The sequence below is a fragment of the Pan paniscus genome, chromosome 15, assembly GCF_029289425.2.
Source record: "Pan paniscus chromosome 15, NHGRI_mPanPan1-v2.0_pri, whole genome shotgun sequence".
Classification (NCBI taxonomy): domain Eukaryota; kingdom Metazoa; phylum Chordata; class Mammalia; order Primates; family Hominidae; genus Pan; species Pan paniscus.
Window position 1 is genome coordinate 104,937,050 of NC_073264.2, and position 21,689 is coordinate 104,958,738.

At 44.1% G+C, this 21,689-nt stretch overlaps 1 protein-coding gene and 1 non-coding gene across 12 annotated transcripts in view; both read right to left on the minus strand.

The window, feature by feature from the left end:
• PPP1R13B (protein phosphatase 1 regulatory subunit 13B) overlaps positions 1-21,689 on the minus strand; it is a 115,241-nt gene that overhangs the window by 44,116 nt on the left and 49,436 nt on the right. For all 11 annotated transcript variants that reach the window (XM_034938232.3, XM_014347714.5, XM_034938233.2 and 8 more), the window contains exons 2-4: positions 19,484-19,631; positions 6,880-6,999; positions 848-924 (exon numbers count right to left, since the gene is read on the minus strand). In XM_034938232.3, coding sequence (XP_034794123.1) covers positions 848-924; positions 6,880-6,999; positions 19,484-19,631 — 345 coding nt within the window. The remainder of the gene's footprint in view (positions 1-847; positions 925-6,879; positions 7,000-19,483; positions 19,632-21,689) is intronic.
• On the minus strand, positions 19,385-19,461 carry LOC112437093 (small nucleolar RNA SNORD51). Its single transcript, XR_003025756.1, has one exon. It is a non-coding gene; the product is annotated as a small nucleolar RNA SNORD51 (small nucleolar RNA).

Below are 21,689 nucleotides of genomic sequence, written 5' to 3' on the forward strand. Positions count from 1 at the left end.
GCTCAAGTCATCATCCCGCCTCAGCCTCCTGAGTAGCTGGGACTACAGGCGGATGCTACCACATCTGACTTTTTCTTTTTTGAGATGGAATTTCGCTCGTTGCCCAGGCTGGAGTGCAATGGTGCGATCTTGGCTCACTCCAACCTCTGCCTCCTGGGTTCAAGCGATTCTCCTGCCTCAGCCTCCCGAGTAGCTGGGATTACAGGCGCCCACCACCATGCCCAGCTAATTTTTTTGTATTTTTAGTAGAAACAGGGTTTCACCATATTGGCCAGCCTGGTCTTGAACTCCTGACCTCAGGGGATCTGCCTGCCTTGGCCTCCCAAAATGCTGGGATTACAGGCATGAGCCACCACGCCTGGCCACATCTGACTTTTTTTTTTTTTGACACGGAGTCTCTGTTGCCCAAGCTGGAGTACAGTGGTGCGATCTTGGCTCACTGCAACCTCTGCCTCCCGGGTTCCAGCAATTCTCCTGCCTCAGCCTCCCGAGCAGCTGGGACTACAGGCGCATGCCACCATGCTTGGCTAATTTTTGTATTTTTTTGTAGAGACGGGGTTTCACCAGATTGGCCAAGCTGGTCTCAACTCCTGACCTCGTGATCTGTGCGCCTCGGTCTCCCAAAGTGCTAGGATTACATGTGTGAGCCACACACCTGGCCTCATCTGATTAATTTTTTAAAACCTTTTATAGACAGAGGGTCTCACCATCTTGCTCCAGCTGATCTCAAACTCCTGCCCTCATGTGATCCTCCCACCTTGGCCTCCCAAAGTGCTGAGATTACAGGTGTAACCCACTGCACCTAGCCATCAATTTTTAAAATTCAATTTAATTCACTGTCGCTTACCCCATTTTCAGTACGTTTTTCTCCAGGTACATTTATTACATTTCTCTGAGTTCGTTGCTCTTGGGTCTGACGGCCACCTAAAGAAATAAAAGAACCAAACTCACCAAAAGGCGTATTAGAAAAAAGTAATATTCTCCCATTTCTTCATGTATTCAAATATTTATTGAACACAAGTGTAAAATACCAGGCTGAGAAATTCAAGACTTTAGTACAGTTGAAAAAATGGTCTTACAATTAATCTTTTATATATAAAGTTGTTCAGGCTGCGCTCAGTGGCTCACACCTATAATCCCAGCACTTTGGGAGGCCAAAGCAGGAAGATAGCTTGAGCCCATGAGTTCTAGACCAGCCTCAGCAACATGGGGAGACTTTGTCTCCACAATAAATATTTTAAAATTAGCCGGGTATGGTGGTGCACCCTGTAGTCTCAGCTACTTGGGGGGCTGAGGCGGGAGAATGACTTGAGTGAGAGGGGTCGAGGCTGCAGTAAGCCAGGATTGGGCTACTGCACAATCTTGCTCTGTTGCACTCCAGCCTGGGCAATAGAGCAAGACCCTGTTTAAAAAAATTAAAAATAAATGAAATAAAGTGTGTAAATGAAATCTTTTCTTTTTACATTCTATCTCAGAATCTTGAAATTGACTTGTTATCAAAAGGCTTTTAACACTTAAAAATGGAGAAGATGGTAAATTTTATGTGTATTTTATCTCGATTAAAAATAAAAATTTGGGGCTGGGCGAGGTGGCTCACGTCTGTATTCCCAGCACTTTGGGAGGTGCTGGGATTCTCCCAAGGTGGGAGGATCACTTGAGCTCAGGAATTCAAGACCAGCCTGGGCAACGTGGCGAAAATCTGTCTCTACAAAAAAAAAAAAATACAGAAAGTAGCGAGGCATGGTGACATGTGCCTCATGTGCCTGTAGTCCCAGCCACTCACGAGGCTGAGGAGAATAGCTTGAGCCTAGGAGGTAGAGACTGCAGTGAACCATGATCGTACCATTGCGCTCCAGCCCAGGTGACAGTGAGACCCTGTCTCAAAAATAAAATAAAGATAAAAATTTGGCATTCATATTACCAAGAGGGGAAAAAAAGGAAAAAAATTTTCAAAAAGGCATTTGCGGCCAGGCATGGTGGCTCACGCCTGTAATCCCAGCACTTTGGAAGGCTGAGGCGGACAGGCTGCTTGAAGCCAGGAGTTTGAGACCAGCCTGCCCGAATGGCAAAACCCTGTCTCTAGTAAAATTACAAAAATTACCCAGGCGTGGTGGTGCACACCTGTAATCCCAGCTAACTAGGAGGCTGAGGCAGGAGAATTGCTTGAACCCGGGAGGCGGAGGTTGCAGTGAGCTGAGATAGCACCACTGCACACCAGCCTGGGCGACAGAGTGAGACTCCGTCTCAAAAAAAACCAAAACTAAAAGCAAAAAAAATTCCAAAAGGCATTTGCATTTTAGGGCCAGGCATGGTGGCTCATGCCTGCAATCCCTGCACTTTCAGAGGCCAAGGCAGGAGGATCACTTGAGACCAGGAGTTCACGACCAGCCTGGGCAACAGCGTGAAACCCTATCTTTACCAAAAATACAAAAAATTAGCTGGGCGTGGTGGCACACGCCTGCGGTCCCAGCTACTTGGAAGGCTGAAGTGGGAGGATCACTTGAGCCCAGGAGGCAGAGGTTGCAGTGAGCCAAGATCACGCCACTGCACTCCAGCCTGGGTAACAAGTGAAACCCTGTCTCAAAAAAAAAAAAAAAAAAAAAAAAAGACATTCACTGAGATGGGGGCTGGACGTGGTGGCTCATGCCTGTAATCCCAGCACTTTGGGAGGCCAAGGCGGGCAGATCATGAGGTCAGGAGATTGAGACCATCCTGGCCAACATGGTGAAACCCCATCTCTACTAAAAATACAAAAAATTAGCCTGGCATGGTGGTGCACACCTGTAGTCCCAGCTACTTGGGAGGCTGAGACAGGGGAATTGCTTGAACCCGGGAGGCGGAGGTTGCAGCCAAGATTGCGCCACTGCACTACAGCCTGGCAACAGAGTGAGACTCTGTCTCTAAAAAAAAAAAAAGAAAGGAAAAGAAAAAAAGAATATTAATAAGTTGAAGGGAGAAGTTTAGTGAGCAAAAGCAAAACAAAACATGAGACAGCACCCAATAAGCTACTCTCTATGCCACCCTTTTAGGCAAAGGTAAAGGGGCAGAGGGTAGAGTGTTACAGGTGGGGAAGATGGAATTCTGAGTCGGGGCATGAAAGAGAGAGTGAATGTACAGCTCCTGGGCTCATGCAATCCTCTCACCTCAGCCTCCCAAAGTGCTGGGATTACAGGCATGAGCCACCATACTCAGCCCGTTTCCAAACTTTATAAAGTGAGAAAAAAATAACCACTCTCCTCAGGACATTAAGGATTATGTACATATTAATAAGTAAAAGGCAAGACTTTTTATTTAAGTATAGATAAGTGAGGGAGGGTATACGTGTCTGAAGAACTCAGGTAGAGAGTTAAAATAAATCCTTAGCACTAAAGCAGCACTTCAACTGTCAGCCAGTCTAATCCTCCTCTTCAGGTGGATGTTCCCAGAGAGGACGGACCCTGGTCTAAGGTAAAAGTAGATGAAGAGTTGAGCCCGGAGCCTTGGTGTCCTGGCTCCAGATGTAATGGTGTATTCTAAAAGACAGCCTTATGCTACGGAAAGATGATTTTAAAGTAGATAGTAGCTCATTCAAGGGCAAATTTTCCTTTACTATAAAATACAGATAAAGGGGATAACTTGCAATAAAGAAATATTATTTTTACAAAGGATTGTCCTTTTATTTGCTTGAGTTCATTTTTTTAAATATCAGAAGTAATCCATAATCACTGTTAATTAACAAGTTAAAGGTTTTTTTGTTTTGTTTTGTTTTTGTTGTTGTTTTTGAAACACAGTCTCGCTCTGTCGCCCAGGCTGGAGTGTAGTGGCGCGATCTCAGCTCACTGCAAGCTCTGCCTCCCGGGTTCACACCATTCTCCTGCCTCAGCCTCCTGAGTAGCTGGGACTACAGGCGCCTGCCACCACACCCGGCTAATTTTTTGGTATTTTTAGTAGAGACGGGATTTCATCATGTTAGCCAGGATGGTCTCGATCTCCTGACCTCGTGATCCAACCTCCTTGGCCTCCCACAGTGCTGGGATTACAGGCATGGGCCACCGCGCCCAGCCAAAGGTCTTTTAACGGTACAGTGTATACGTGTTCAAAAAAATTTTCTTATTTTCTTTAAATTTTAATTCAAAAATATATAGTATATTCCCATGGTTCAAAAATCAAAAAGAACAAAGAGGTATACAATCAACAACCCTCCCTCCTCTGTTCTACAGCCACTTTTCCCTTCCCCCCCAGGCCAACAACATCCCCAGTTGTGTAGATATCTTTCCAAAACTGCTTTATACATATACACATACAAACAGATAGATATGCACATTACTCTTTGCTCATCTTTCCACAAAAGAAGACTAAGTGTGCACATTCTTTTGCACCATGCTTAATTCATGTAACATGTTTAGGAGATGGTCTGGGTCAGGGCACAGAGGTTCTTCATTATTTACGGCTGCAGAGCATTCTGCTGTGTAGATGGACCCTAATTTATTTAGCTCAACTCTCCTGGTGGGCATTTAGGTTGTTCCTACCAGCAATGCTCAGTGAATAACCCTGTTTATATATCATTTTGTATGTGCCAGGGCACAGCTTTAGGATAAATTCTCAGAAATGAAACTGCTGGGTAAAAGGTTTTATGTTTGTAAGTTTAACAGCCATTGCCAAATTTCCTTCTATAGAAGGTGCCAACCGCCTCCCACAGCAATGCAGAAGACTGCCTGTTTCTCAGAATCCTTGTCAACACTGTGCTATTAACTGTTTTAATCTTTGCCAATGTGACAGTTAAAATACAGTATTTCAAGATAGTTTTCTCTGCATGTCTTTTATTAGGAATAAGGTGAATATCTTCATATATCCTAGGGCCATGTATATTCCTTTTCTGTGAACTGTGTGTGTATGTATTTTTTCTATTATTCTACTAAGCTTTTTTTTTTTTTTGAGATGGAGTTTCACTCTTGTTGCCCAGGCTGGAGTGCAATGGCGCGATCTCGGGCTCACTGCAACCTCTGCCTCCCAGGTTCAAGCGATTCTCCTGTCTCGGCCCCCCGAGTAGGTGGGATTACAGATGCATGCCACCAAGCCTGGCTAATTTTTGTATTTTTAGTAGAGTCGGGGTTTCACCATGTTGGCCAGGCTGGTCTCGAACTCTTGACATCAGGTAATCCACCCCACTCGGCCTCCCAAAGTGCTGGGATTATAGGTGGGAACCAGCACGCCTAGCCAAGTTTTTTCTTATCAAATTTTAGGAATTCTTTACATGTAAAGAGAATTAGCCCTTTGCAATATGAGCTACAAATGCTACTTCCCAGTTTATAATTTATCTTTTGACTTTTTTTTTAGATGTTATTGCCATGCAGTTATTTTTGGTTTTGTTTAATTTATATGTATTTCCTGAGACGAAGTCTCGCTCTGTCGCCCAGGCTGGAGTGCAGTGGCCTGATCTTGGCTCACTACAACCTCTGCCTCCCAGGTTCAAGCGATTTTTCTGCCTCAGCCTCCTGAGTAGCTGGGATTATAGGCGCACACACCACATCGGGCTAATTTTTAGCAGAGATGGGGTTTTACCACGTTGGCCAGGCTGGTCACAAACTCCTGACCTCAAGTGATCTGCCTGCCTTGGCCTCCCAAAGTGCTGGGATTATAGGCGTGAGCCACCACACCCAGCCTATTTTTATTTTTTGAGACAGGGTCTCTCTCTGTTGCCCTGGCTGGCTGGAGTGCAGTGGCACAGTCATGGCTCACTGCAGCCTTCACCTCCTGGGCTCAATCGATCCTCCCACCTCAGCCTCCCAAGTAGCTGAGACTACAGGGCATCCACCAACACAACCAGCTATTTAGTATTTTCTGTAGAGATGGGGTTCTGCCATGCTTCCCAGGATGGTCTCGAACTACTTGGCTCAAGTGATCTGCCTGCCTCAGCCTTTCAAAGTGCTGAAATTACAAGCCTGAGCCACTGCACCCAGGCTTTGTTTTAAATAATTCATTTATCAGTCTTGTCTTTTATGTTTTAGTGTTACACTTACAAAGGCCTTGTTCACTTCAAAAATAAAAGATCTTCCAGAACTTTCTTCTAGTATTTTCATGGTTTTATATATTTTTAAAATCTAGATGTTTGACCAATCTGATATTTACCAAAAACAATCCCTTTGGCATGGCGGTGGGTGCCTGTAATCCCAACTACTTGGGAGGCTGAAGCAGGAGAATCGCTTGCACCCAGGAGGCAGAGGTTGCAGTGAGCTGAGATTGTGCCACTGTACTCCAGCCTGGGTGACAGAGTGAGACTCCATCTCAAAACAAAACAAAGCAAAAATTCCTTTAAACACCAAGTCCCTTTATATGTCTGAGTACGTTGTTTAATTAACTTAGAGTCCTGAGAAGGAAAGAAGGGTTGGTGCCTAAAAAGTGTGATGTAATTGGCTGGGCACAGTGGCTGACACCTATAATCCCAGAACTCTGGGAGGCTGAGGTGGGCAAATCACTTGAGGTCAAGAGTTCGAGACCAGCCTGGCCAACATGGTGAAACCCCATCTCTATTAAAAATACAAAAATTAGCCAGGTGTGGAGGTGCACACCTGTCGTCCCAGCTACTTGGGAGGCTAAGGCAGGAGAATCCCTTGAACCCCAGAGGTGGAGGTTGCAGTGAGCCAAGATTGCGCCACTGTACTCCAGCCTGGGCGACAGAGTGAGACTCTGTCTCAAAAAAAAAAAAAAAAAAAAAAAAAAAGTGCCGTAATGGTAAACAACACTAACAGAAGCCAAAGAAACATGAGATACCAACTTTCCCTCTAGCCACTTGTAAGTGCAGGGCCGGGTGTGTGTGAATAATTTAATATTTATTCCTATTTTTCTTAAATTAACTTTCCTAGCAAAAATTAACAAATGAGGAAGAAAGCAGTTATCTACCTTGTTCACTGTTCTCAGTTGGGGAGTCCTCGTGTCGAAGGAAAAATTTCACTTCTTCCCTCCGTGGACCCCATTTCTGAAGATGTTCGTACATCATATGATCAAAGGGTATGGGACGTTCTAGGAAAAAGACCACATCTTTTTTACTCCAGAATTAAAATGACTCCAACCAAAAGTAAATTTTTTAAAAAACTTAAATGAATGTATATATGCACACATTTATGTCTACATGTTACAATTCAAAGATATTACAAGCACTGAATTTCAACATTACTGAGTAAAAGCAAGAATATGAATGGGAAATAATTTAGGCAACAGATAAACACAAAAAGTATCCACGAAAGCAATTTTGCAACATTAAATAGGGAACACTGAAACATGCCTTTTACAAAACTTATTTATCACAAAGCATTGTGTCTCTCATTCGTTTGTTTGTTTGGTTTGAGATGGGGTTTTGCTCTTGTTGCCAAGGCTGGAGTGCAGTGGCACCATCTTGGCTCACTGCAACCTCCGCTTCTGGGTTCAAGAGATGCTCCTGCCTCAGCCTCCCAAGTAGCTGAAATCACAGGCATCCACCACCGTGCCCAGCTAATTTTTTGTATTTAGTAGAGAGAGGGTTTCACCATGTTAGCCAGGCTGGTCTCAAACTCCTGACCCCAGGTGATCCACCCGCCTTGGCCTCCTAAAGTGCTGGGATTATAGGCGTGAGCCGTCACACCCAGCCTTTTTTTTTTTTTTTTTTTTGAGACAGACTTTTGCTCTTATCACTTAGGCTGGAGTGCCATCTCGGCTCACTACAACCTCTGCCTCCAGGGTTCGAGAGATTCTCCTGCCTCAGCCTCCTGAGTAGCTGGGATTACAGGTGCCCACCACCATGACCAGCTAATTTTTGTGTTTTTAGGAGAGACGGGGTTTTACCATGTTGGCTAGGCTGGTCTTGGCCTCTTGGCCTCCTGGCCTCAGGTGATCCACCCGCCTTGGCCTCCCAAAGTGCTGGGATTACAGGTGTGAGCCACTATGCTCAGCCTCCCATTCTTGAAAGAAACATAAATTGACCAGGCCATGTTATTTCTTAAAATGTCAGGCGTGGCAATCAGAGGTACGAAGGCTGGACAGGGCACTTCCTGGCAACTCAGGCAACATTATTGGGAATGTTTGTCAGTACCAAGTTAATAAAAATTAAATCCTATATAACTAAATGTATTTCAAATATTTTTTTAAAAATCAAAGCTTACTCACAATCTCTCACTCCTTTACTTTTTTTGAGACAAGGTCTTTGCTCTGCCACCCAGGCTGGAGTGCAGTGGTATGATCTCAGTTCACTGCAACCTCCACCTCCCGGGCTCAAGCAATCCTCCCTCCCACCTCAGCCTCCCAAGTTAGCTGAAACTATAGGCATATGCCACCATGCCTGGATAGTTTTTGTATTTTTTGTAGAGATGGGGTTTTTGCCATGTTGCCTGGGCTAGTATTGAACTGCTGGGCTCAAGCAATCTGCCTGCCTCAGCCTCCCAAAGTGCTGGGATTACAGGTGTAAGCCACTGTACCTGGCCAGTATCTAACCAATTACTTGAGAAGAGCACTAACTCAGTTGTTGAATTTAAAAGAACACTTTTATATGTATAATGCATTCCATTTTCCTTCTCTGTGAACTGTCTCAGGTATTATGCCTATTTTTCAAAAATCTGGGTTGTGGCTGAGTGGGGTGACTCACACCTGTAATTCTAGCACTTTGGGAGGCCAACGTGGGCAGATCGCCGGAGGTCAGGAGTTCCAGACCAGCCTGGCCAACTTGGTGAAACCCTGTCTCTACTAAAAATACAAAAATTAGCCGGGCATGGTGGCAGGCACCTGTAGTCCCAGCTACTCAGGAGGCTGAGGCAGAAGAATCACTTGAACCTAGGAGGCGGAGGTTGCAGTGAGCCAAGATCGCACCATTACACTGCAGCCTGAGCAACAAGAGAGAAAACTCTGTCTCAAAAAAAAAAAAAAAAAAAAAAAAAAAGCTGGTCATGGTGGTGCATGCCTGTGGTCCCAGCTACTCAGGAGGCTGAGGTGGGAGGATCGCTTGAGCCAACACACCTGGCTAATTTTTTGTATTTTTAGTAGAGACGGGGTTTCACCATGTTGGTCAGGTTGGTCTCAAACTCCCGACCTCAGGTGATCCACCCACCTCAACCTCCCAAAGTGCTGGGATTTCGGGCGTGAGCCACCACGCCTGGCCTACACCCAGCTAATTTTTTGAATTTTTTGTAGAGACAGGGTTCATCATGTTGACCAGGCTGGTCTTGAATTCCTGAATTCAAGTGATCCACCTGCCTCGGCTGCCCAAAGTGCTGGGATTGCAAAACTAATCTTTTACATAATCAAGATGTTTATATCAGGTTGGGCGTGGTGGTTCACGCCTGTAATCCCAACACTTTGGGAGGCTAAGGCAGGTGGACCACCTGAGGTTAGGAGTTCAAGACTAGCCTGGACAACATGGTGAAACCCCATCTCTACTAAAAATACAAAAATTAGCCGGGCGTGGTGGCGCATGCCTGTGGTTCCAGCTACTCAGGAGGCTGAGGCAGAGAACTGCTTGAACCCGGGAGGTGGAGGTTGTGGAGAGCTGAGATCGTGCTACTTCACTCCATGCACTCCAGCCTGGGTGACAGAGTGAGACTGTCTCAAAAAAGAAAGTTCATATCAGCTCACGTGCTCTATCAAGAAGCATTGGAAAGCTGGCATATTAAAAAAAAAAAAAAACCCTAGGGACTGTGCGTGGTGGCTTACACCTGAATCCCAGCACTTTGGGAGGCAAGAGTATCATTTGAGCCTAAGAGTTCAAGACCAGTCTGGGAAACACAGTGAGACTTAATTGCTACATTTTTTTTTTTTTTTTTTGAGACAGAGTCTCGCTGTGTCACCCAGGCTGGAGTGCAGTGGCGCGATCTTGGCTCACTGCAAGCTCCACCTCCCCGGTTTTACGCCATTCTCCTGCCTCAGCCTCCCGAATAGCTGGGACTACAGGTGTGCACCACCTACGCCCGGCTACTTTTATTTTTAGTAGAGACGGGATTTCACTGTGTTAGCCAGGATGGTCTCGATTTCCTGACCTCGTGATCCGCCCACCATGGCCTCCCAAAGTGCTGGGATTACAGGCGTGAGCCGCCGCGCCCAGCCTCCTTTTTTCTTAATTAGCCAGGTGTGGTGGCACACATCCATAGTCCCAGCGACTAGAGAGGCTGAGGCAGGAGGATTGCTTGAGCCCAGGAGGTTGAAGCTGCAGTAAGCCATGACTGCACAATGCACTCCAGCCTGGGTGACAGAGCAAGACCCTGTCTCAAAAAGAGAAAAATGAAAAAAAAAAAGATTAAAAATGCTAGAATGATCTGGGGGATAGATTGGTTAACAGATTTCAGCCAATTCTGTTTTTAGTCTCACCTTTTTCAAAAGTATTAACACCTGCAATTTCTTAAACTTCCCTAGCTTCTTTGGCATGAGTCAGACTTACTGTTACCTTAGATTTTAGCTTTTTGGGGTCTGCTAAGTCATTAACCACCCGTCCATCTGTGTTGAACATTCCAAAATATTACAATGCTATCACATCCTGTTCTTCAACCTTGTAGCTTTAAGCTATTTTATCCCTTTTCATTGTAATTTTAGTGTAATTTCAGGAAAGAACAAAGATTGATACGGATGTATGTATAGTTTATTCATACTACTTAAGCAGAAGTCCATGATACTTTTAGTCTATAAAATAGCATTTCTCATTAGCCAGGCATGACACTGCACATCTGTAATTGCAGCTACTCAGGAAGCTGAGATGGAAGGATCCCTTTAGCCCAGGAGTTTGAGGCTACGACTGCCATTGCGCTCAAGCCTGGATGACAGAGCGAGACCCTGTCTCAAAACAATCAAAGCAAAAAAAAAAAAAAAAGTTTCTCCTCTGTGAGTCTACAGAAACCTAGAGTTCCGTAAGATGTCACTAAGGGCTTCATGAGATATTATAACTGAAAAAAATTAGCATTTTTGAACTTCATACAGAACATGATATTAGTATTTAGAGTGATAGACAATAGCCAAGCAGCCCTGTTAGCAACGTCAACAGTGGTCTCTCAGCCCTGAATGGCTGTGTGCAGGACCACGTTCCTTTGATAAAGTTCATTCTCAATCAGGAGTTGGTAGATGGTGAGAGTATTGCAGGGAGGAGAGGATGGTGGGCTGATGGCATTAGCTTCTCCCTCCAGAAACATCTTCCCCAACACCTCTTTATATGCTAATGACTGATTTATAGGAACAAACAAGCTCTAGCTCTGAAATAGGAATCTTGGAATTTTTCATTCTACTGAGAGAATATTTATACCTCATGAGCTGACTCCCTGGCTCTGCTATTGTTAACACTTAAAAATACACATTGGGTAGGTTAAAAGTGAACTGTACTGTGTATTTTTGCAAATTTTTTTTTTTTTTGGGGGGATGGAGTCTCACTCTGTCGCCCAGGCTGGAGTGCACTGGCATGATCTTGGCTCACTGCAACCTCCGCCTCCCGGGTTCAAGTGATTCTCCTCCCTCAGCCTCCCGAGTAGCTGGGATTACAGGCATGCGCCACCACACCCAGCTATTTTTGTATTTAGTAGAGATGGGGTTTCACCACGTTGACCAAGCTGGTCTCAAACTCCTGACCTCAAGTGATCTCCCCACCTCAGCCTCCCAAAGTGCTGAAATTATAGGTGTGAACCACCGTGTCCGGCCAATTTTTTATTTTTTGAGATGGAGTCTTACTGTGTCGCACCCAGGCTAGAGTACAGTGGCACCATCTTGGCTTATACAGCCTCTGTCTCCCGGGTTCAAGCGATTCTCCTGCCTCAGCCTCCTGAGTAGCTGGGATTACAGGTGTGCACTACCACGCCCAGCTAACTTTTGTGTTTTTAGTAGAGACAGAGTTTCACCATGTCGGCCAGGCTGGTCTCAAACCACTGACCTCAAATAATCCACCCACCTCGGCCTCCCAAAGTGCTGAGATTACAGGTGTGGGCCACTGTGCCCAGCCTGCAATTCTTGCTTAGTTATTAATTATGTCTTCCTGCTTTATATTTTATTAGTGTTTATGTCTTAACAAACATGTCTGACAGTTTTTGAAGATGAGGTGTAAGATAAAGAGGAGAACTCTAGACTTATACCCACATTCAAAAGAAATGAAGGCCGGGCCCGGTGGCTCACGTCCATAATCCCAGCACTTTGGGAGGCCGAGGCAGGCATATCACTTGAGGTCAAGAGTTCCAGACCAGCCTAGCCAACATGGTAAAACCCTGTCTCTACTAAAAATAAAAAAATTAGCTGGGCATGGTGGCAGGCGCCTATAATCCCAGCTACTTGGGAGGCTGAGGCAGGAGAATTGCTTGAATCAGGAAGGCAGAGGTTGCAGTGAGCCAAAAGGGCACCACTACACTCCAGCCTGGGATACAGAGTGAGACCTTGTTTCAAAAAAAAAAAAAAAAAAGAAATGAAAACATGTCCACACAAACTTTTGTCCATGAATGTTCACAGGAGATTTATTCATAAGAACCAAAAACGTAAACAATCTGCTATGGTCTGAATGTTTGTGTTCCCCTAAAATTTATATGTTGAAACTGAATCCCCAATGTGGTAATATTAGGAGGTGGGGTCTTTGAGAAGTGATTAGGTCATGAGAGCTCTATCTTCATAAATGGGTTTAGTGCCCCTACAAAAGAGGCCCAAGACATGGTGGTCCACGGCTGTAATCCCAGCATTTTGGGAGGCCAAGGCAGGTGGATCGCTTGAGCTCAGGAGTTTGAGGTCAGCCTGGGCAACATGGCAAAACCCCATCTTTACTAAAAGTGCAGAAAACTAGCCTGGGAGGTGGAGGTTGCAGTGAGCCAAGATGGTACCACTGCACTCCAGCCTGCGTGACAGAATGAGACCTTGTCTCAAAAGTAAACAGGCTGGGCGTGGGTGGCTCACACCTGTGATCCCAGCACTTTGGGAAGCCAAGGCAAGCGGATCACTTGAGGTCAGGAGTTGGAGACCAGCCTGGTAAACATGGCGAAACCCCATCTCTACAAGAAATACACAAAAATTAGCCGGGTGTGATGGCGTGCCTGTAATACAGCTATAAACTTGTGTTTATACTTAAGATTTATAACTCTAAATCTTCAGTGCAACCAAAGAATTTGATGTCAAGACAAGAGATAGAACTTTGTGAGCTACACAATCTAAGCACAGATTCAAGGTATAAGTGATTGTAATTTACTGTTCCATTCCTAGGTAAGTTCTAGATTTGCATAAAGAAAATCCTGCCATTCATAGAAATATAACGCACATTATGCTGCTGACGTTTTTCTTCTTCTTTTTTTTTTTTTTAAGAGATGGGGTCTCACTCTGCCACCCAGGCTAAAGTGCAGTGATATGATCATAGCTCACTGTAGCCTTGAACTTCTGGGCTCAAGGGATCCTCCTGCCTCAGCCTACTGTAGCTGGGACTATAGGCGCACACAATCACACCTGGCTCTAGCTTTGTCTTATTTAACAAACATCAAAGGCAAAAACAGAAACGGTCTCATCTTAGTTGAAAATGAAATCTGTTTGTGCTTAGCTCAAGTTCATATCAGAACTAAGTATCTGTAGAGCAAAAAACAATGACAAGTTAAACATTAAAGAAGTAAATTTCAGCCGGGAGCAGTGGCTCACGCCTATAATCCCAGCACTTTGGGAGGCCAAGGCGGGCAGATCATGGGGTCAGGAATTCGAGACCGGCCTGGCCAACATGGTGAAATCCCGTCTCTACTAAAAATACAAAACTTAGCCAGGCGTGGTGGCACACGCCTATAATCCCAGCTACTCGGGAGGCTGAGGTAGGAGAATAGCTTGAACCCACGAGGTGGAGGTTGTAGTGAGCCGAGATCCTGCCACTGCACTCCAGCCTGGGACAGAGCAAGACTCCGTCTCAAAACAAACAAACAAACAAACAAACAAAATATATATATAGAAGTAAATTTCATTCCATATTTTTAGTTTTGAAAGCAGCAATTTTTTATATACACATATGCCTATAAAAAGATCTGTAAAAGCAAGTGTATTGGCCTTTTCTAACTGCAAGGCCTATATTTAGCTAAATCATGTTTCTCAGTTTTGCATAAAATTGTGTCTTAGGCCACATTTTTATTCACATTGCTTTGGCTTATCATTTAGTAGCTTTATTTTTAGTTGTTTTACTAATCAACATTGTCAGTAAATTTTCATTTTTTTACATTAAAATCAACTTTTAAACTTTTACATTTATTAAAATCAATTTACAACCTATATTTAAATATACCAAGTCTGAACATAACCTAATAAAAATTAAAACCCATTTTGTCTTAAGCCAGTTATTTAACAGAAATTTATTGTTTCCCTCTATTCATTGTGTGTGTGTGTGTGTGTGTGTGTGTGTGTATTTTTTTTTTTTTTTTTTTTTTAAAGACAGGGTCGCACTCTGTCCTCTGTCACCCAGGCTGGAGCACTGAAGTGCAGTGGTGTGATCAAGCGATCGTCCCACCTCAACCTCTCAAGTAGCTGGGACTACAGGCATGTGCCACCACGCCCAGCTAATTTTTGTATTTTTTGTAGAGATGGGGTTTGGCCACATTGCCAAGGTTGGTCTCGAAGTTCTGGGCTCAAGCAATCTGCCCGCCTTGGCCTCAAGTGCTGGGATTACAGGTGTGAGCTACTGCACCTGGCAAAATTTTGAGAAGATTAATTTCAAGAAAGCTTCGCTTTATTTTTTTAAGAAAGTTTAACTGAACATAATTTTTGTTTTAAAGTAGAAAAAACACAACCCGATCAACATGACAAGACCCTGTCTCTACAAAAAATAAATAAATAAAAGGACTGTCCGGGCGCTGTGCAGTTTGCCTGTGCTCCCAGCTACTTGTGAGGCTGAGATGGAAGGATCCCTTGAGCCCAGGAGTTTAAGGCTGCAGTGAGCTATGATCATACCACTTCACTCCAACCTGGGCAACTGAGCAAGACTCTGTCTCAAAAAAAAGAAAAAGAGGCTGGGTGCAGTGGCTCACGCCTGTAATCCCAGCACTTTGGGAGGCCAAGGCAGGTGGATCACGAGGTCAGGAGTTCGAGACCAGCCTGGCCAATATGGTGAAACCTCGTCTCTACTAAAAAATGCAAAAAATTAGCCGGGCATGGTGGTGCATGCCTGTAGTCCCAGCTACTCAGGGAGGCTGAGGCAGGAGAATCACTGGAACCTGGGAGGCAGAGGTTGCAGTCAACTGAGAATGCGCCACTGCACTGCAGCTTGGGCGACAGGGCGAGACTCTGTCATAGAAAAGGGGAAGGGAAGGAAGGGGAGGGGAGGGAAGGGGAGGGAAGGCAATGGGAGGGGAGGGAAAGGAGGGGAAGGGAAGAGAAGGGAGAGAAGGGAAGAAAAGGGAAGAGAAGTGAGGAAAGGAAAGAAAAGGAAAAAACACTACTGATCTGGTTAGGTTTTATGTCCCCACCCAAATCTCATCTTGAATTGTAATCCCCATAATCCCCACATGTCAAGGGAGAGACCAGATGGAGGTCACTGAATCATGGAGGTGGTTTCTCATGATAGTGAGTGAGTTCTCATGAAAACTGATGGTTTTAGAAGGGGCTCTTCCCCCTTCACTTGACATTTCTCCTTCCTGCCACCTTGTGGAGGAGCTGCCTTGCTTTCCCTTCGCCTTCTGCCATGATTGTAAGTTTCCTGAGGCCTCCCCGGCCTTGCAGAACTGTGAGTAAATTAAACCTTTTTCCTTTATAAATTATTCCATCTCTGGCAGTTCTTTATAGCAGTATGAAAATGGACTAACTACCCTATACATATCATGTAATATAAAGTATACCTAATTAGCATCTTGTATAATGGAAATCTATTATAAGACTTTTAGGAACTTTAAATAAGGTTAAAAAACCTCAAGTAGGAAACTTAACAAAAGATAAAAATGGAAGGTTTTATCTACCTTGCTGACTGCCATTAGAACTGACACCTGTGTGGGGAAGGGAACCACACAGAGTAGCTAATGACCTGGCCAAATTAACAGACTGTTACAGGCTGAACTGTGTCCCCGCTAAATTCATCTGTTGTAGTCCTGACCTCAAGTACCTCGAAATTTAACTGTATTTGGAGACAGGACTTTTAAAAAGGCAAGAAGATAAAATGAAGTCATCAAAGTGGCCCCTAATCCAATATGACAAGTGTCCTTACAAGAGGAGGAGGTTTGTCCACAGACAGGCATGGAGGGAAGAAAAGAAAACCATCTACAAGTCAAAGAGAGAGAGAGTCTTCAGAATAAACCAAGCCTGCTGACACCTTCATCTCAGACTTCTGGCCTCCATCACTGTGAGAAAATAAATTACTGTTGTTTAAGCCACCCAGTCTGTGGCACTTTGTTACGGCAGCCTTAGCAAAATAATGCACAGATCCACAGTGAAACGGCTCTACTGGAAAGCACTGATAATTACTATTGAAGGATTCTATCTACGACATACTGATCATACTAATGTCAGCAGTTATGGGGGCAGTAATTTGTTTTTTGTTTTTTTTTTTTTTGAGATGAAGTTTCACTCTTGTTGCCCAGGCTGGAGTGCAGTGGCACAATCTCGGCTCACTGCAACCTCCGCCTCCCAGGTTCAAGCGATTCTCCTGCCTCAGCCTCCCGAGTAGCAGGGATTACAGGTGCCCACCACCATGCCCAGCTAATTTTTTGTTTTTTTAGTAGAGACAGGGTTTCACCATGTTGGCCAGGCTGGTCTCAAACTCCTGACCTCAGGTGATCCACCCACCTCAGCCTCCCAAAGTGTTGGGATTACAAGAGTGAGCCACAGTGCCCGGCCAGGTGCAGTAAGTTTTATGTGAGGGTTCTCTGAAACCTAAAAAAAAAAAATCTCTGTAAGGGTTCCTCTAGGTAAAAGGACTGAGAAAGGCTGTTACAGTGCTTGCCCTCTCCCTTTGATGGCATCCACTGGAAGTTACCTTCTCTTCTTCCTAGATCCAGCTTCGTTGGCCATTTTACTTACTAATCTGTGTTTACTAAGTGCCTTCTATGAACACTAGGCTGGACACTGGGGATATAATGGTGAACAACAGACAAGTTCCCGCCTTCAGGAATTTTAGTCCAACAAGATAGAGATAAAAACTACTACTACATTATGTTTGTTTGTTTTTTTTTGAGACAGTCTCGCTCTGTCGCCCAGGCTGGAGTGCAGTGGCACACTCTTGGCTCACTGCAACCTCCGCCTCTGGGTTTCAAGGGATTCTCCTGCCTCCCAAGAAGCTGGGACTATAGGCGTGTGCCACCATGCCTGGCTAATTTTTGTATTTTTAGTAGAGATGGGGTTTTTACGTGCTGGCCAGGCTGGTCTCCAACTCCTGGCTTCAAGTGATCCACCCGCCTTGGCCTCCTAAAGGGCTGGGATTAGAGGCAAGAGCCACCGTGCCCGACCTGTATCATGTTTTGATAAATACAACAACAGTATTAGAGCACAGTATTAGAGCACAGGGACACTAACACCCTTTGAGATTCATGGAAGGGATGAGAGGCAAAGAATAAATAGATGTTAGTCAAGCTCCTAGGGATTGTTCTAGACAACGAAGAAGCATGTACAAAAGCCACGGTAAATGTACTGTGCTGTGACTCTGTGCCCCAGGGTGGTAGTCCTCATCCTTGAGGAGGTAAAACTAAGTTATGATTTGAGATGGGCTGGGAGACAAGGATGGCACCAACCGAGTGACTCATATGAAAGAGACAAGCATTCTCAAGAGGCCATAGACCATTTAGGGCTATAATATTTGTGTAAAAATTTTATTCCCTTACAATGGGAAGACAGATAAGGAATTAGAATTGATAACAAGTAACAGAGAACAAAAGTGCTAAGAGGCTAGAGAAGAAAAAAAACAAGGGAATGAATGATCAGGCTCCAACACTGCTCCCCTTAAAAACGTTAATTACAATTACTTAACTGCCTGCTTCCTGTAGCTGTCATTAGGCTAACAATTGAGGGCCTGTCCTTTTACTTCTAATTTAGTAATAGTCCAATGTTTATCAAAGTCAAGTTTCTCTCCATGTATCCTTAAAATTCTTTACTCTGAATTCTAAGTAAAAAGCACAAGACCTTGCAAAAAAAATTGTAATTTATATACCTATAAGGGACTTGTATCTAGAATACATAAAGAACGTTTACAATTCAGTAACAAAAAGACAAATAACCCATTTTTAAAATGGGCAATGGGGTGGGGCGCAGTGGTTCACACCTGTAATCCCAGCACTTTGGGAGGCCCAGGCAGGTGGATCACTTGAGCCCAGGAGTTTGAGACCACCCTGGGCAACATGGCAAAACCCTGTTTCTACAAAAATTAGCCGGGCATGGTGGTGCATGCCTGTAGTCCCAGCTACACGAGAGGCTGAGGTGGGAGCACTGCTTGAGCCCAGAAGATAGAGGTTGCAGTGAGCCAGGATTGTGCCACTGTTCTCTAGCCTGGGCAACAGAGAAAGACACTGTCTCAAAAATAAATAAATAAATAAATAGGCAAAAGAACTGAATAGACATTTCTCCAGAGAAGATATACAAACGGCCAATATGCACATGAAAAGATTTTCACCATCATTAGTCATTAGGGAAATGCAAATCACAATCACAATAAGACATATCTTCACAACTACTAGGATGGCTAAACTCAAGCAGACAGTATCAAGTGTTGATGAGAATGTGCAGAAATTCTCCACATCGTATACTGCTGCAGGGAATGTAAAATGAAGCAATTGCATTAGAAAACAGTCTGGTGGTTCTTGAAAAGGTTAAACACAGAATTACCATATGACCCAGAGATTCCTAGGTTTATACCTAAGAGATATGAAAATATATGTCCACACAAAAACTTGTACATTGCCAGGTGCGGTGGCTCATGCCTGTAATCCAAGCACTTTGGGAGGCCATGGTGGGTGGATTGCCTGAGCTCAGGAGTTCAAGACCAGCCTGGGCAACACGGCGAAACCCCGATTCTACTAAAAATACAAAAAATTAGCCAGGCGTGGTGGTGCACGCCTATAGCCCCAGCTACTGGGAGGCGGAGGCACAAGAATCGTTTGAACCCAGGAGGCGGAGGTTGCAGTGAACCAAGAGCACGCCACTGCACTCCAGCCTGTGGGAGAGACCAAGGCTCCATGTCGGAAAACAAAAAACAAAAACAAAAACAGTTTGTACATGAAAGTTCATAGGAGCATTATTCATAATAGCCAAAAAAAAAAAAAAAGAGAGAGAGACAGCCCAAACATCTATCACTCTGGCCTGGGAGACAGAGTGAGATCCTGTCTCAAAAAAAAAAAAAAGTATACAAAAAAGCATTTTGTAAAACTCAGTCCTGTGCAATATAATTACATTTATTTTAATTACTCAGTTCTTTATTACCACGGATAACTAAGAACTAGAGGCAATATTTTCCATTTGATAAATACTAAATTATATGTACTTAGTTACCTTTTTTCCCCATCTTTATCAGAAAAAAAGCAAATCCATCACAAGCTTAGCTAAAAGATGGTGATTTGATTTTATCAATGTAACAATCTTTACAGGACCTAATACATACCATTTCCCCTCCACACTTCAGCTAAATGGCAGCTGCCTTCTCCAGGTTCCTTGCAAAATTCTACAACATCTCGACAGGTTGTTTCCGGTGTTATAGGAACTTCTGTTAAAATCTGTTCATTGTTGCTCAAGAAAACGGTTAATATCATCTGTAAGAGAAAAGAGTAAAGCTGTAATTTAGATTCCTTATCACAAACAGATTAATCTGTAAATTTAAAGTGATCCCTCTACCCACCCCCCGCCCCCAAAATGCCTACAGAATTATTTTCTGGAAATAATAATAGATAAGCTGATTCTAAAGTTCATGTAGAAAGATGAAAAAGACAAGTCAGGAAAATTCCAAATGAGGAGAGTAATAGAAAAGAAAGAGCACTACCAGATCATTATAAAGCCTCAAAACAACAAGGCAGCAGTAGATATATACATAGATCAATGGGGCAAAGTCATACCCCAGAAATAGACCCAATTACCTATGAAAAAAATGGCAAATGATGAGGGAGGTATCTCAAAAATCAAGGAGGGAAAACGACTATACAATGAGTGATGTTTGAGCAAAATATATCCATGTGGAAAAAAATGGTTTCATACCATATATCGTACACTAGCAGAAGTTCCTAATAGATCAAATATTTAGATACAAACCCTAAAACCATAAAAAGTCCAGAATAAAACCTGGGTAAATTCCCTTTTATAGCTTTGGAATAAAGGTGCTGTTTCAAACTATGACTCAAAAATCAGACACTACTTTTAAAAAGACTGATTGATATTCAAGTACATTAAATATAATAATCTCTTTTTTTTTTTTTTTTTTTTGAGATGGAGTCTCGCTCTGTCGCCCAGGCTGGAGTGCAGTGGCGCGATCTCGGCTCACTGCAAGCTCTGCCTCCCGGGTTCACGCCATTCTCTTGCCTCAGCCTCCAGAGTAGCTGGGACTACAGGCGCCCGCCACCACGCCCGGCTAATTTTTTGTATTTTTTAGTAGATACGGGGTTTCACCATGTTAGCCAGGATGGTCTCAATCTCCCGACCTCGTGATCCGCCCGTCTCGGCCTCCCAAAGTGCTGGGATTACAGGTGTGAGCCACCACACCCGGCCAAGAATCTCTTATAATCCAGAAAAACAAGGTAAGGGAAAATATTTGCAACTCATATTACAAATACAAAGCTAATCCCCTCAATACATAAAGTGCTCCTAAAAAATGATAACAGAAAGACCAAAAATCCAATTCCTTAAAAGAAATTAGCCAGGAAAGTGTATTAATATATCACAGTAAAAGAAAAATAAATGACCCTTAAACATAAAAATACATTATAGTGTATTTGAAAAAATAAAAATTGTCTAGCCTTACTTTATTTTATTTTTTTGAGACAGGGTCTCACTCCGTCACCCAGGCTGGAGTGCAGTGGCGTGATCTCAGCTCACTGCAACTTCTGCCTCCTAGACTCCAGAGATCCTCCTGCCTCAGCCTCCCAAGTAGCTGGGACTACAGGCATGTGCCACCACGTCCAGTTAATTTTTGTATTTTCTGTAGAGACGGTATTGCCATGCTGCCCAGGCTGGTCTCAAACTCCTGAGTTTAAGCAATCCTCTCGCCTTGGCCTCCCAAAGTGCTGGGATTACAAATGTGAGCCACTACACCTGGTGTTTTTTTGTTTTTTTGTTTGTTTGTTTTTCTTGAGACAGAGTCCCAATCTGTCGCCCAGGCTGGAATGCAATGTCGCGATCTTGGTTCACTGCAACCTCTGCCTCCCCAGTTCAAGCAATTTTCCTGCCTTGGCCTTCTGAGTAGCTGGGATTACAGGCGCATATCACCACGCCCAGCTAATTTTATTTTATTTTATTTTATTTTTTTTTTGAGATGGAGTCTTGCTCTGTGGCCCAGGCTGGAGTGCAGTGGTGCAATCTCGGCTCTCTGCAAGCTCTGCCTCTCGGGTTCACGCCATTCTCCTGCCTCAGCCTCCCGAGTAGCTGGGACTACAGGCGCCCGCCACTACGCCTGGCTAATTTTTTGTATTTTCAGTAGAGATGGGGTTTCACCGTGTTAGCCAGGCTGGTCTTGAACTCCTGACCTCTTGATCCGCCCGCCTTGGCCTCCCAAAATGCTGGGATTACAGGCGTCAGCCATTGCACCCAGCCTTATTTTGTATTTTTAGTAGACACAGGGTTTCGCCACATTGACCAGGCTGATCTGGAACTCCTGACCTCAA